This window comes from Rhinolophus ferrumequinum (assembly GCF_004115265.2).
Source record: "Rhinolophus ferrumequinum isolate MPI-CBG mRhiFer1 chromosome 15 unlocalized genomic scaffold, mRhiFer1_v1.p scaffold_54_arrow_ctg1_1, whole genome shotgun sequence".
NCBI classification, from domain to species: domain Eukaryota; kingdom Metazoa; phylum Chordata; class Mammalia; order Chiroptera; family Rhinolophidae; genus Rhinolophus; species Rhinolophus ferrumequinum.
Genome location: NW_022680357.1, coordinates 9,000,191 through 9,015,119, shown reverse-complemented (window position 1 = coordinate 9,015,119; position 14,929 = coordinate 9,000,191). Strand labels below are relative to the sequence as shown.

Genomic DNA, 14,929 nt, shown 5'->3' with positions numbered 1-14,929 from the left:
CCCCCCGTGCTTCCAAAGCAGCCCTGAATTTGGGAATTGGGAAAAGGCTGAAAAACACTGGACTAAAGGATCCTGTGGAACCACTTTTTCCATGAGCTGCCCCATACTCTGCTCATAAATTCATTTTCTCTTATTCTAGAGTCAATGAAGCTTGACCCCAAAGAAACTTGACTGATACTGAAATTGGTACTAGAAGTGGGGTGATGGGCGCCAGGTAGCAAAATCAACATGTAATATGGAACATTGGGACAGGAGGCCTCTCTATCCCTATGTCCCTCTCAGGGAGTGCCACACAGACCCCAAATAAATTCTTTGTTCCTATTCTCCAGCATGAAGTCTTGGGGTGGTGAGGGTAAGGGAACAGGGATGTGGGGAGGGTGTAGAAGGTCCGGGTGTTACCTCTTCTAGGCAGCGGGCCTCTTCTTGTCGGTTCTCCTTCATAAACTCTTCCAGAGGGTATTGCAGCCGTGGAAACGGTGCGATGGGCCAGTCGAAGGAAGGGATGTCGATCTTGTGAATAGCTTTGGAGTGTGTGGTTGCTAAGCAACCTAGGCCCCAAAAAACAGAAGAGCAGCTGGTTGGCATGGGGGAGGAGAGTGGACAGTCTTTGAAAAGGGGATGATGGGCATTTGAGGCCAAGACTTCAAATGCCCAGGGAGGCCTGTTAACCTGCAGAACCCCTGTTCTTGTAACATCCTGAAGCTGAAGCAGAACTTGTGAACCTTAGTGTGTGTGTGTGTGTGTGTGTGTGTTTGTGTTCTGCTCTCTGATTCATTGCAGATTAAGCACAGACTTGGAAGACAGAGAGACAAATCCTGGCTTTGCCACTGAATGCCCTTGGAATGTTCCTTCCCTTGCTGAGCCTCGATTTTCCCACCTGCAAAATGGGAATAATAATCCCCACTCTACAAAGAATGGTGTGGATTCAACAAAACACCATGGGGAAACTGCAGATATGAGGTCTATGGTAGCCATCAGTAATATTGCTGCTGTTATGCCTCTTAACTGCCGCATGGGATCCCAGGGGCCCCCCTTACCCATGGTCCTCCCGTGGAATGCGCCCATGAAGGAGAGGATGCTGTAGTCGGGGCAGCCGGGGGCCTAGAAGCAAGAAATAGCAGTTATCAGTCACAGCTGAGAGGTCCAGGGGACCCTGGGGTCGCCCCAGGAACCTGGAAGAATGCCAAAGTCTATCAGAAGAACCAGACGTCCCTTTCAGGCCAGAGTTACAAACTGGACTCTGATGTTTATAGCCAGCCAACAGATGTTTTGCCTGCATAGCCCCCCAAAATTATTTTTAATCAAGAGATTTCACATCAATATCTGAACTTCTATCTTCTCTCAAGTTCTGCACCATTTGGACCCATTTTTCTTGGCCAAGCCTGAAGTCTGGGAGGGCATGCTGCCCCAGGGCTCACTGCCTGCCTTTCTCCTCTGCATCACCTGCCCTCACCTGCTGGGCTGCTGGAGCTTTTGAATGTTCAACTCCTGTCTGCAGGCTCTTCCAACTCTTACCCATCTCCTGGCTCCAGACTGCTCTGGCAACCAGGTAGGCTAGGTGCTGACTGGTGCATACCTGCTGCCCAAGACATGAGGCCGTGCTGGGTACCTCACAGAAAACACCCCACGCTTTTGGACCAGGTCTGCTGCGCCAGAGCAGGAGGGTGGCGGGGAGGACTTCTCCCCGGCCACCTTCCCTGAGTTCAGGAGGGACACCTGAACTTCCAGTCCCCTCCCAGCCCCAAGCACATGGTGTAGCTGCAATGTTTCCTGACCCTCCACCTGGCAAGGAATTAGACCCGTTTCTAGCTGACTCAGGTAGAACTGTGGTTGCAGAGACAACCACAGGGAACCCCTAGTCTCTGGGAGGTTGATTTGGTATGTTCTCTGGCTGGCTGGTCTCCACCCTGTCCCTGAGCCCCCCGGGAAAAGCTCTAAGACTTCCTCCCACAAACTCCAGCATATCGTCTGGTCACTTCCTTTTGCTAAGGAAACATTTCCTTTGTTCCTTTGTATAAATGTAATAATACACATCATCACCCATCTTTGGCTACAGCCACTAAACAGAAGGAATGAGACCTAAAAATACTGATGGACTAGGATGTCCCTGGATATCAAATGAAAAAGAGGCAGGACATGATCCATTTCTTACACACACACACACACACACACACACACACAGAGAATAAATAAAACAATCTCACAACCCATAGGCATCCCATTATAAACATATTAGCAGGATTTCTTCTAGTAATTTCCTGTGTGTTTATTTACATGGTTGGGGGAGCACAGTATCCATTTATATTCCACTCTTTCACTAAATGATAGCAGGCACTGTCTCCAGGCCAAGAGAACCCCTTCCACCTGTGTTCGCGGCAGAATTTTGTGGATGCGTGCAGTATGTAATTGAGCTAAGAGACTGCTGATTCCTTTTTTTTTTTTTTTAAAAGCAGCAGATCCTTCTGTCTAAATCGTAATAGGACCTCTTCATGAAAGTGGGAAGGACAGGTCTGCTCTGGTTGTAGCTGGCTGGACAGCTGTAATCTACCCGCTTGCTTTTCCCTGTCGTCCCCACCACTGCTGTCCCCCAACAGTGGCCTCCTTGGCACCTCTGGGAACCACTATACTTAAGTCCTTTTTCCCTATTACTGGATTTATAGGTCTTCTCCAATCTTTTTGGTTATTGTTACTCTAAATGCCAATGGGTGAACGCCCTGGTACATACATGTGTTGACATTTTGGATTATTCTAGAGAATACATTAAAAGGGGTCAAATTTAGGCGGTTGTCCTGAGAAACTGTTGTCCTGGGTCAGGAAGAGCTCCACTCGGCCTAGGGAACGGACTAGGATTGGAATGCTTGGGGATCCCTTGCTATGGATTGAATGTTTGTGTACCCCAAATTCCTATGTTGAGGCTTCAACCCCCATTGTGGTAGCATTTGAACATGGGGCCTTGGGGAGGTGATTAGGGTTGGATGAGGTCATGAGGTAGGCCTCCACGGTGGGATTACTGTTGTTACGAGAAGAGACAAAAGAGCTTGCTTGCTCTCTCTCTCCCAGACATAGGAGAACACATTGAGAAGGCAGCCACCTGCAGCCAGGAATAGAGCTTGCCCTGGGGAACCAAATCAGCCGGCACCTTGATTTTGGACTTCCAGACCCCATAACTGGGAGAAAATACATGTCTGTTGTTTAAGCCCCCCAGTCTACAGTGTATGTTATGGCAGCCTGTGCTGAGAAGGACAGAGGGTCAAGTAGCATCAGCCTGAGGGGGGCTGTGGCAGCCCCGTTTTGGCGGAGGTGAAAGGGGTCGCTTCACTTACCTGGTTGACCATGCACGTCTCCAGCTCCTCTTTGGAGAAACCTGTTTGACCCCTTTCCTTGTTCTGACAAAACAGAGAACAAAATCTCAGAGACATTCAAGGGTAGGAGGGGCTTCCACTTTCCACTCAAACTCAAGAATTGATCTTATGTGTTGATTGAGGAATAGTGTGAAGAAATAAAAGAGTCACTGTGATCAACTTGCTAAATGATTAATGTCAAGTGTGCTGAGGCATGAGGAAATGATTATTCTTGTTTTAACTGTCTGGGAACTTAAACTTTTGAACTTCCCAGTCCCATGTCAAGGTTGGATGTATATCAAACCTTCAGAATGACCTCAAGAAGAAAATGTTCCATTGTCTAGTCCAACGGACATCTGACAATTACCATCTTGGACTAATCCGGGGGCTAAAAATGCAGAACTGATTCTTTTGAAGAATGTACTTTTTATTACAAAACTCCCAGACTTTTCTTTCTCCTTCGGAACGCGCTGGGTACTGCCTAGTAGTGTTTCCAGTTTGCAAACCTTAAGACCCTTGAATAAATCTTTATTTTATTTCCAGTCAAAGCCTCCTGACTCTTTCTGAATACGTTTGACACGATTGTGACCCTGATGTACCGAAGGATGAGACTGTTAATTGTGCTCGTGATGAACTAAATAGATGAATAAATACATAGGTGCATTACTCTTCTATTAGCAACAGTTAGGATCTGCTGAGATGGTATATGTAATTCCAGGTAAAACAGTCTCGTTCCACTGGGTTAGTTTGGTGCCGAAGCCTAGGCTCTTTGCACCACACCGCACTGGGATGTTTGGAAAGCTCCTACCCGCCACCCGGGCAGTGGCTTTCTCTGGATTTTGAGCATGATCACTGATGTCCAATACTCTGGCCAGCTGGGGTGAACTGTTGGACTAGATGTGAGTGTGTGGCTGGGTGCTGGGCAGCCTGTGTGTGTGCGTTTATGCCCCAAACCTCACCCGGTACCACATGAAGATGGTCTTGAAGGCGTTTTCATTGGAGCAGGAGCCACAGGCCATGGTGATGAGCTGGGACATCCCTTTAGGAGCCACCTGCAGGGACAGAAACAGCTGCGGGCTCAGCTACAGCTCGACTCCCCCTCCCCCAGCTGAAAGTGTGCTTCTGTGGGCTGCAAGCTGGGTCTTGGAGGGTGTGAGAGGCAGAGGGAGGTTGGGAGGGAAGCAGGGATGTTCCAGAAGCTGTTGGCCTGGGAGAGTGGACTTGGGCTCTTCTTGCAGGGGTGGCAGAGAAGCCCAGAAGAAAGCCCTGAGGCTGGAGGGCAGAGAGGAAAAAAGGGCAAAGAAAGGCCGAGTCTGTCCCTCTGGATGCACCTGCCACCCCTTGAGACACCCGTGTTTTGCAGGTGGGAAGATGAGGTTCTGAATGATTTTATTCGTGGTAACGACGGAAACCAAAATGTTGTGGCAGGTTCCATGACATACGCAAACCTCCTGTCGCAGGACAAATACTAATTTCTCCCGAGTTCCCTTTTTCCTGAACATCATTCTTTTCTTCAAAAGGAAAAATAAAAATACTCTTCATGAAAGAAACAGCGCAAAGAGCAAGAATGAAGGAGAAACACCCCATCCTTAATCGTTGCAGATCTCAGTGCTGTCCTGCCCCTGCAGATGCCGCCTCCAGAGATCAGGGCTGCCTTTCCCGCAGGTGGAAACTCGGGGCTTGAAGTCAGAGGCAGGTTGTTCCCAGGGACTCACCGAGAGCAAGGACTCCTGCAGTTTCTCCACAAAGTTCTCTGGGGGCAGGATTCCCAGGGCAGGTCTGTTGACGAACGTGCTCTGAAAAAAGGCCAGGGGACACACAGTGACTTTGCAGGCCTGACCCAGCTTGCTGCCCACCAACCAAGCTGATGCTGCGATGACAGTTTCCCTGCACTTTTAGAGAAATCCACTGGGATCACTCTAGGTTTTAAGAAGTGCAATGTGTTGGTTAGGAGATGGCACTATAGTTAAGACGAGATGCTACCCCTGGGGGAAACGAGGTGAAAGGTACGTGGGATCTCTTTGCACTATTTTTTGCAACTTCCTGTGAATCTATAAAGAAACCCCATCCAAATGGTAAAAACCAAACCAAAACAAAACAAAACAAAGGACAATAACAAGTACTGACAAGGAACTCTCATTTGTAGCTGGTGGGAACGTAACTGTGGGAGGCAGCCCGGCAGTTTCTTATAATGTTTAACATACACACACTCTGTGACCTAGCAGCCCCGCCCCCATTGGTATTTACCTAAGTGAAATGAAAGCATATATCCACATAAAGATGTGAAGGGACGTGAATGTTTATAGTGGCTTTTATTTTTATTTGTCAAACCTGGAAACATCCCAGATGTCCCTGCACTGGGCAAAGGATAAATAAACTGTGGTCCATGCACACCACGGATACTACTCAGCAGTAAAAAGGAACAATCCACTGACACACACAAGGGCAAAGAAGATCATGGAAGAATCTCAAAGTCACAGTGCTGAGTGAAAGAAGCTGGAATCAAAGGGTTACACACAGCATGGTTGCATTTATATGACTCACTCTGCAAAAGGCAAAATTGCAGGGACAGAAAACAGCTCCTGATTGCCAGGGGCTGCGGTGGGATTGACTGCAAACGGGCCTGGGAGAATGTTTGTACCGTGTCTGGGTTAAAAAAAAAAATGGTGGTAAAAAACACACGACATAAAATTTACCATCTTAACCGCTTCTAAGTGTACAGTTCAGTCGTGTTAAGTATATTCACACTGTTGTGCAACCATCACCACCATCCATTTCCACGCCTGTTTATCTTGCAAAAACGAAACTCTATGTCATAAGACACTAACTCCCCAATTCCCCTCCCCCCAGCCGCTGGCAACCACCATTCCACTTTCTGTCTCTATGAATTTAATGAGTCTAGGGACCGCATATAAGTGGAATCATATGTATCTGTCCTTTTGTGCCCGGCTTATTTCATTTAACACAATGTCTTCCAGGCTCATCTGTGTTGTAGCATGTAATAGAATTTCTTTTCTTTTTAAGGCTGCATAATATTCCGTTGTATGGACAGAGTACATTTTGTTTATCCATTCGTCTGTCAAGAGACAGATGGCTGCTTCCACTCCTGGGCTCTTATGAATAGTGCTACTATGAACATGGGTGTGTAATTGTGACTGGATTTTGACAGTCACTATATGACTGCATTTGGTGAAACTCACATAGCTATACACTACAAAGGGTGGATTTTACTGCACGTAAGTTATACTTTAAAACATGGAGAAAAGGCATTAAGAGGCAGTGCCAGCTCTACAATTTCTAGATGGAACAGGGCTTATGAGAGAAATCTGATGAGGAGCTGGCTAAATACACAGGATGGGCTGAGGAGGAGAAAAGCAGTGTTAGAAAAATTAGGATAAGTAGTGGGGGACGTTAGCCATCCTCACTGTAGAGTTGGGGAAACTGAGGACCAGACAGGTCAAGCAACTTGCCCCAAGTCACATAGACAAGAAGAGGCAGAAACATGACTCAAATCGAGGTTTGCCGCCTTCAGGTTCCATCCCCTGCCAAACAGTGGAGGCGGACTCTGCCTGGTCATGTTCCTGTTAATGGTGGAACACAAATCTGCTTGGTGCGACGTGGACTCACTGGCTGGCCTGCAGGGGCCGCCATGGGCCATTTCCTTTGGGTCTCATAAGAAATCAAGCTCATCATAAGGGTGGAGGTGAACTGCCGTAATTGGCCGTGGGGGACGTGGCTCACACTGGGGACAGCGGGGCTGGCTGGCAGCTTGACTGCCTATCTGGGCCCAGGAAAGACGTGTGGGTGATGTTCTTGTTTGACAAAGCGTGACATTAAGAACAGAAGATATTTGGAACATTGGGTAACAGAATCAAATGAGGACAGGTTTCACGAATCCCTGCCATCAGACTCAGCTGCCCAACAGTGCAGCACGAAGGAACGGCTCTAGTTTAAATGGCTGTGCAACCTGAGGCAAGTTATTTAACCTCTCTGGATTTCAAGGTCCCAAAAGAGGGACCCCTTCCTGGGTGCTTGTAAGGAGCCAGTGAGATGACAGAGCACACAGATGAGGCAGGAGCTCGGTCTTGGACAGAGTCACGCAGGTGGAAAGGCCTGGAGGTCAGGGATGGCGCGTGTCTCACCTGAGCAGGTGGCTGCCCTCCATCCAGCCTAGGTGCCCCGGATGACACATTGCATTCCTCATCCATTGCAATGTGACCATGCACATGCAATGCCCAATAATCATTGTATAACTTGTGGACATTAAATGAGGTGGCCCTGGAGACATAAGAAACTGGAACTAGAAACTGGATACTGGATCCAGAAGACTTGGCTTCGTTTCTTGCAGCCACGTGAAGTAATTATGTGGGAGTTTCAGGGTGACGTGTTTGGGGTACAAGAGGGTTGATAAGCCCCTTCTCAGGACTTCAGTGACTTGGCAGGAACCTGCCCAGGACAGATAAAATGCCATAACCACCACCTGAGCGCATCTCCAAGTCAAGAATCTGGAAGATTCAATTAATGGTTGCCCAGTTTGACGCCCAGGGTATACCCACTGAGCTTCTGACAGTCAGCTGCCACTTCTCTAAGGCTGTGCCAGTCACCCTGCCCTAAATCCGACCCTCTGTAGCATGTCAGCACAGACTCACCAGTCTGTGATCTAGACTGTAATCTAGACTGATCTAGACTGTGGTCTCACCATCAAATCCCAGCACCAGAACAGTGCCCAGCACATAGTAGGTATTCAACCAATAATCAGTGAATAAACAAATGTCAAGAAATAAGGCTGAAGAAACAGGAGGCATATCACGAAGGGCTTTGCACTTGAAGTAGAGGTGTTCAGGATGCATGTGAAGGCAGTGGGTACCAGGAGAAAGGGTCCATGCATGATGCAGTTTGAGGATGGAGGAGATTGGAATGCATGTGGGGGGAGGGATAGCTGGAGAGGGGTTGTTGGGAAAATCCAAGTGGGAGGTGCAGAGCTAGGACTGGTTCTGATTGGTTGAGAGATGAGACATGAGTGGGGGAAGGGAGGATGAATTATAGAGTTCAGGTTCCTGGCAGGGACAGGTGGAGGCAGGGACAGGTGGAGGCAGGGCACCCGCCAAAATCAGAATCCCTGGGCCTTGAAATCACATTGTTGGGGATGATTTTGCCTCAAGAGGCAGCTGACACTACAAATGTGTGTGACATGTTTGTTGACACATTTTTTTCAGCACCAAATGCTGAGGCATCTGGGATTTGCACGACATTTAGAAACAAGGCCAGGCTTTGAATGTAAACCCTCGCGGAGCCTGCACACCTGAGTCACCCTTAGGAGTCCGCTACTGCAGCCCGAAACTTGTCAAATAGTGGGAGGGAGAAATGTCCCCAAGACCCTCCCAAGCAGGGCACACCCATCAGTAAAGACAGAAATGTGGTTCTTTCCCATTATCTTTCACCGTGCTGGTTAAAAGGGGAGAAAATTTAAGGCTGGGAGTTTGTTCTTATCAGGATTAGGCTCTCAGCCCTCCTGCCTTTCTTAGATTTTTTTGGGGGGATCACACTCCTTGCCATGCGTGCACACATATGTCACTCTCTTAGTAAATGAAAGCTCCCAATGACACTCAGTGTCGGTGAGGATGTAGAGCGACTAGAACTCACACACTGCTGGGGGAAGTGGAATCTGACAGCCAGTGTGGAGGCTGACTGTGTGCGCACAGGAGGACGGCCCACAGCTCCACTCCTAGCCTTGTGTCCACTGGAAACAGTGACTGTATTCCCCGGAAGACATGGACACGGTTGTTCATGGCAGCAGCCTTCATAGGAAACGACCCACATGCCCATCAACAGTGGAATGGATAAATGAATTGCAGTGTATTCACACTGGAACGCTTGACAGCCATGGGAATAGATGGTCTCTGACTGCACAAGGACAAATCCCGCCGACGTGTTTTGGGTAAATAAGCCAGACACGACGAAGAGTGCACACTAAGTCCGTTTATGTGCCAATAAAGAATGGAAGAAACACACCTATGCTGTTAGAATAAGGGGAATGGTCTGCCTAACGTGGGCTGGGGAAAGAGTAATTGGGTGAGGGCAGACTGTGGGGACCATTTGTAATTCATGTATTCTCAACAGGGGTGAAAAACATCCTACTGTGATGTAGAGAGCAGTTATAAGGCATGCATCTATGTATCTATCGATCTATCTATCTACCTAATCTACATCACGTCACAACATATATATATATTATTTATTATATATTATATATTATATTATATTGGATAGGTGTGTTGTAGGCACAGTCAGGACCCTAAAGAAGAAGCCACAGCCTCACCCCTGAGACTGTGACTTTGCAGATGTAATTAAGGTTCCTAATCAGTTCAGGTAGGGAGATTATTCTGGATTTTCCGGGTGGGCCTAGCGCAACCCAGGAGCTCTCTGCTACCGTGTTTCCCCGAAAATAAGACCTAGCTGGACCATGAGCTCTAATGCGTTTTTTGGAGTAAAAATTAATATAAGATGCAGTATTATATTATATTATATTATATTATACACTCAGTCTTACAGTAAAATAAGACCGGGTTTTATATTAATTTGTGCTCCAAAAGACGCATTAGAGCTGATGGTCCAGCTCGGTCTTATTTTTGGGGAAACACGGTAAGAGCAGAAACAGAGAAGCAAGACAGACAGAAGGGCTGGACCAGGGCTGCTGGCGTGAAGCTGGAGGGACCAATGGAAACCATGAGAATGAAATGAGTTCTGCCAACAACCACAGTGGATTCTCCCTGATAGCCTCCCGCTAAGAGCTGATTTCAGCTTTCTGAGCCCCTAAGAAGAGTGCTTGGCTGAGCCTGCCAGCCTCCTGACCCACAAAAATCAGTGAGACAGTCACTGGGAGTTGTTTTAAACCACTAAGCTGGTGGTAATAATAGGAAACTAACACGTGATGGTATTCCAATTTCATGATGGGAGGAACAATTAGGAAAATAATGTCTAAAAAGGCTTCTTACAGGAATGATAATGAATGATAGTCGAGAAATGCCAGGTTACTTGGGAAGATTCATTGAGGGGTACACCTCGGATGCCTGCATATCTCCACATGTGTGTTATATTCAGTTCAAGGCTTTCCACCACTCTCAGGATAGAAATGGAAGTCTTCTACTGCAGGGGTTCTCAAATGGGGTGGGACTCTACCCTCCAGGGGACATTTGGCAATGTCCACAGACATTTTAGTTCTCACAGTTTCGGGGGACGGGTGGGTTCTACTGGCATCAAGTGGGTAGAGACCGGGGAGGCTGCTGAATATCCTGCAGTACACGGGACGGCCCCCACCACAGAGAGTGCTTTGACTCCACTGTCACCAGTGCCGAGGTTGAGAGACCCTGGTCTATGTGGTATCTAAAACCGGAGGCCATCAGGCCTGCTTAGCTCCCTCCCAGCTCTCTCTGCTCCTGCTTCACTGACCTCTTTTGTTCTTCAGTCTCCTTCTGCTCTCCCTCCTACTCTCTTCTTCTTCTGGGGACCACTCTTCATACCTTCTTCTCCTTCAGATCTCAGCTCAGACGCCACTTCCCTGGCAACTCTTCCCTGACCCTCAGCCCCTCTCTCACTGGATAGTCCAGCCCCCTTGGGTTTTATTCCCCGGCACCTCATCTGGCTATGTGACCTTGGACAAATATTTAAGCTCTCTATGCCTGTCTCCTCATCTGTAAAACCGGGATTACAATAGTACCGGCCTCCTGGACTTGTTGATGTTAAAACTGTGAAGTACCGAACACAGTGTTTATACAGTAGTCTCCTCTTATCCGCGGCGGATACGTTCCAGCACCCCCAGTGGATGCCTGGAACCGCAGATAGTACTGAACCGTATATATGTTGTTTCCTACTGTACATACATCCCGATAATAAAGTTTAATCTCTAAATTAGGCACAGGAAGAGATTGACAACAATAACTAATAATAAAATAGGACAATCATAATAATGTGCTGTTATGTGACTGTGGCATTAGTAAGCAAAATAAGGGCTCCCTGAACATAAGCACTGCGATACTCGCCCATCTGATGACTGAGACAGCTACTAAGTGACCAGTGGGTGGGAAGCATACAGTGTGGACGCGCTGGACAAAGGGACGATTCACATCCCCGGCAGCATGGAGCGGGATAGCGCAAGATTTCACCATGCTACTCAGAATGGCACACAATTTAAAACTTATGAATGGTTTATTTCTGGAACTTTCCATTTATTCTTCTTGGACTGCAGGTAACTGGAACCACAGTGAGACTGCAGATAAGGGGGGACCACTGTACTTATTAGGCTCTTAATTATTGTCATTAGCATCGTCATTGTTTGATGCTCACACAGAACTGCTTGACGCATTCTGTAGCACTTAATATGGTTGCAATTCTCTACTGATGTGTGTGGTTAACTGACTGCCTCCCTGGGAGCAGGGTGGTATGTTTTTGCTCACCAAGGCATCCCAAGTGCCTAGTGCTTAGTATGTGTGCAAACTGTTCATGGAATTAATGAATGGACTGTTTGCAAAGACTGCCCGAATGATCCTTTGAATCGCTCGGAACACGTTTGGTCTTTACTCTGTATAACCCAGGGGACTTACCACGTTTTGAGGCTGTTGGATGAGTTTCATGAGAGCGGGATGGCTGTAACCTAGAGACGGAGGGGGTATGGTTAGAGACCAGCATCACATCTGAGGGTCCCCGTATCCCTCCCCCATTACCTGACCCCTCCCTCTTTTCCAACCCTGCAATCTCTTCTTATGTCAAGAAGTCCTTTTCTCCTTTGGTGGCAAAAAAAAAAAAACATTCCTGGGCCCACCCACACCCCCTGGCTCAGAATCTCTCAGGGCGCTACCCAGAAATCTTCAACAAATTCTCTAGGTGATTCTGGGGTTCAGATTGGAGACCTAGTGGACTAGACAGACACAAGAGGAGGTGAAAGCAAGGTAAAAATAAATTTCAAGACCATGGCTGGGAGTGCTTCCCCAGGCCGGCATGATGAATCACAAATGTGGTCCTTGCTTTCTTCCCCAGTGTACACTGGTTGAGTCAAATCCCAATAACTTTGCTCAGTGACTGAGTGAGTGAACAGTATAACCTGCAGTCTGTGACCAGTGTATCCGGTTCTGCCTTCCCTCACCTGCTTATTCCCAGAGTCCTGCTGTATTTACTGTCCTGTCTAGGCCTGACATTCCATGACAAGGTCTAGAGGCCCTTTGATTCAGCAGTTGCTGTTCTACGAATTTATCCCACACATCTGTCTAAAGACCAGTGTGCCCGTATCTTAATTGTGCCACTCTAATATCTCCAGGATTGAAAGCAAAAGGCCATCAGTAGCAGACCAGTTGCTGCAAGGATTTGCAATGAACAGGAAACCCCCCTGCACATAGTAGGTGCTCAATAAGTGGAAGCTTTTATTGTAAAGGAGGAAGGAGCAAGACAGTACTGCATAGCACTGGAGCCAGATGTCCTGGCTTCTAAGCATTTGCTTCCATTTATTGAGCAGCTACTATGTGCAGGGGCTTCTTGTTCATCATTGCGAATCTTGGCAACAATTCCCACAGGAAGGCCAAGTTTGTAGGAGGCACCGAGGTTGGGAGACCAGAATGTAAGACCCTAAAGGGAAGTGGCAAGTGTTCAACTCAACAGATTTTAGTTTAATGAATGAATACTGCAGAGATCCAGTGACATGGCAAGGACTCACAACTGTCACGTATGAGAAAAGGCTCATCAGTGAATCTTAGAGCAGGAAGTAGAACTTGGAGAAAAGCTCCCCGTCATCAAGTGTCACCATTTTTATCATGCATACCTGGTACTTCACTTTGTTTCAAGTCGATTCACTTTTTAATTTAAATAACTTTATTTTGAAAGGAGACTTTATATCACTATGGTGAGAGCTCCGTGGCTCTGAGCTGGGGGCCTGCTGCCTCCAGAGTAAGATACTAGCAAGTTTACACAGATATTAAAGACCCAACATCACCGAGGGAAGACTTACTTTTTCCTCGACAGAATAAAAAAGAGTGAACAGACTTGAAAAGCCTGTGCTTTCACTTTGCCTGCTGCAGGAGCACAGACTGGGGGACTGACATGGAGGGGCTAAGGGGAGAGGGTTGTGACAGTCTTTCCCCACTGTCCCTACCCGTCCCCACGCCAATCCAAGCCTGACTGGGCCCAAGGCTGGAAAGTACTTTTTACTCAAGGAAGGAAAACTCTGGGGGGTTTTTTCCACCTCGTTTCTGGCCAGAGGTCTTTGAACTCTGGCTCTTTATCATGCAGCCTGGGTGTTTATGACTTTTCTGCCTCAGTAGATAAACCAGTTAAGGGAACTCTCATTAAGTCACAGATTCTGTTTGTCTTATTGGCTTCAGAAGGACAGATGAAAGCAGAGCCAGCTCCTCTGATCAGGGAAATCCTAGCCCTGGGCTTTCCATGCTGTGGAACCCACACATTGCAGGGCAGGACAGCTGTCTGGGAGGCTGCTATCACAGAAGTAAGCGTGGAAGGCCGAAAGTCATTGGCTCAAGTCCTTAGACTTCCTGGACATGGGAGCAAACCCTACAACCTCTTGAAGCCTGACTCCCCATCGGTAAACTGGGGGTGATGTTAAAAGCCCCAACGTTATAGGACTGTTGTAGGGATTTAATGAGATAACACGGAAGGCACTTAGCAATATGCCAGACACACTGTAAATTATAAATAATTATTAGTTAAAAAAAAATCATCCCATACTACAGGTATGGGAGAAAAAGTAACCAGAGAGAGACATTTAGAACTCTAGTCTTTTAACAACTGCTGCCAGTCCGATCCCCCACACCTCCATGACATACGCTGGCTGGCTAGGGATTTGAATTGAGGGAGCCCTGGGGTGGGTGAGAGGATATAGGAGTTAGCTGGAAGACATTGGTACACAGTCCCACGGCTAATATATGGAGGAGCCAGGATTCAAACCCAGGATAACTCCTGATCCCTTTCACTCCAACACAAAATGGAGATGGGGGTTGTAAATCTTAGCATTCAAATGCCTGCAAAGGCCAAGGCATCTCTGAATGATGGGACTTTCCCAAAAGAATGAGTCATTCACTAACTGTCTAATTGCATCTTAGTGCGGTCCAGGGATTGGGCTGCAAGAAAGCACAGGAGGAGTGGAGACCTCATTTCGGATCTTGGGAGAAAGGCCCCAGGCTGCTGGGGGTGGGGAGCTGCCAATGGGGAACAGAGGACAATCCGTCATCAGCCATGAAGGGACAGGCTTCACTGGATGCTCAGCCTACAGACCAGTGAATGCACTGAGGAATCCACTAACCAAACAGATGGCAACCATTGAAGCTGCAAACTGCAGCTGCTGCACACTCAAATCAGCACCGTCCACGTGTACGTGCCGTCCTACAGCAGGGAGCCCTGCTCTGTGGCAGCAGGTGAGCCTGGTGAGGCAGAGGCCATTGGTACCCCACCAGGTCACCTTCACTGGGCGGGCCACCCCTGTCCCAGCTGCTGTGCCTGTGGTTCATTATGGCTCCAACTGCCTCCTTGTCTGGAAAATTGCCCTTGGTCAATGGAAACTGCTTTACCCAAGAGGTGACATGCCCTTC

At 47.8% G+C, this 14,929-nt stretch overlaps 1 protein-coding gene across 3 annotated transcripts in view; it reads right to left on the bottom strand.

Annotated features, from left to right (window-relative positions):
* Positions 1-14,929, bottom strand: part of ABAT (4-aminobutyrate aminotransferase) — a 67,046-nt gene that overhangs the window by 12,370 nt on the left and 39,747 nt on the right. For all 3 annotated transcript variants that reach the window (XM_033101173.1, XM_033101175.1, XM_033101174.1), the window contains exons 6-11: positions 11,942-11,991; positions 5,057-5,137; positions 4,301-4,393; positions 3,324-3,386; positions 1,038-1,101; positions 400-548 (exon numbers count right to left, since the gene is read on the bottom strand). In XM_033101173.1, the coding sequence (XP_032957064.1) occupies positions 400-548; positions 1,038-1,101; positions 3,324-3,386; positions 4,301-4,393; positions 5,057-5,137; positions 11,942-11,991 (500 nt within the window). The remainder of the gene's footprint in view (positions 1-399; positions 549-1,037; positions 1,102-3,323; positions 3,387-4,300; positions 4,394-5,056; positions 5,138-11,941; positions 11,992-14,929) is intronic.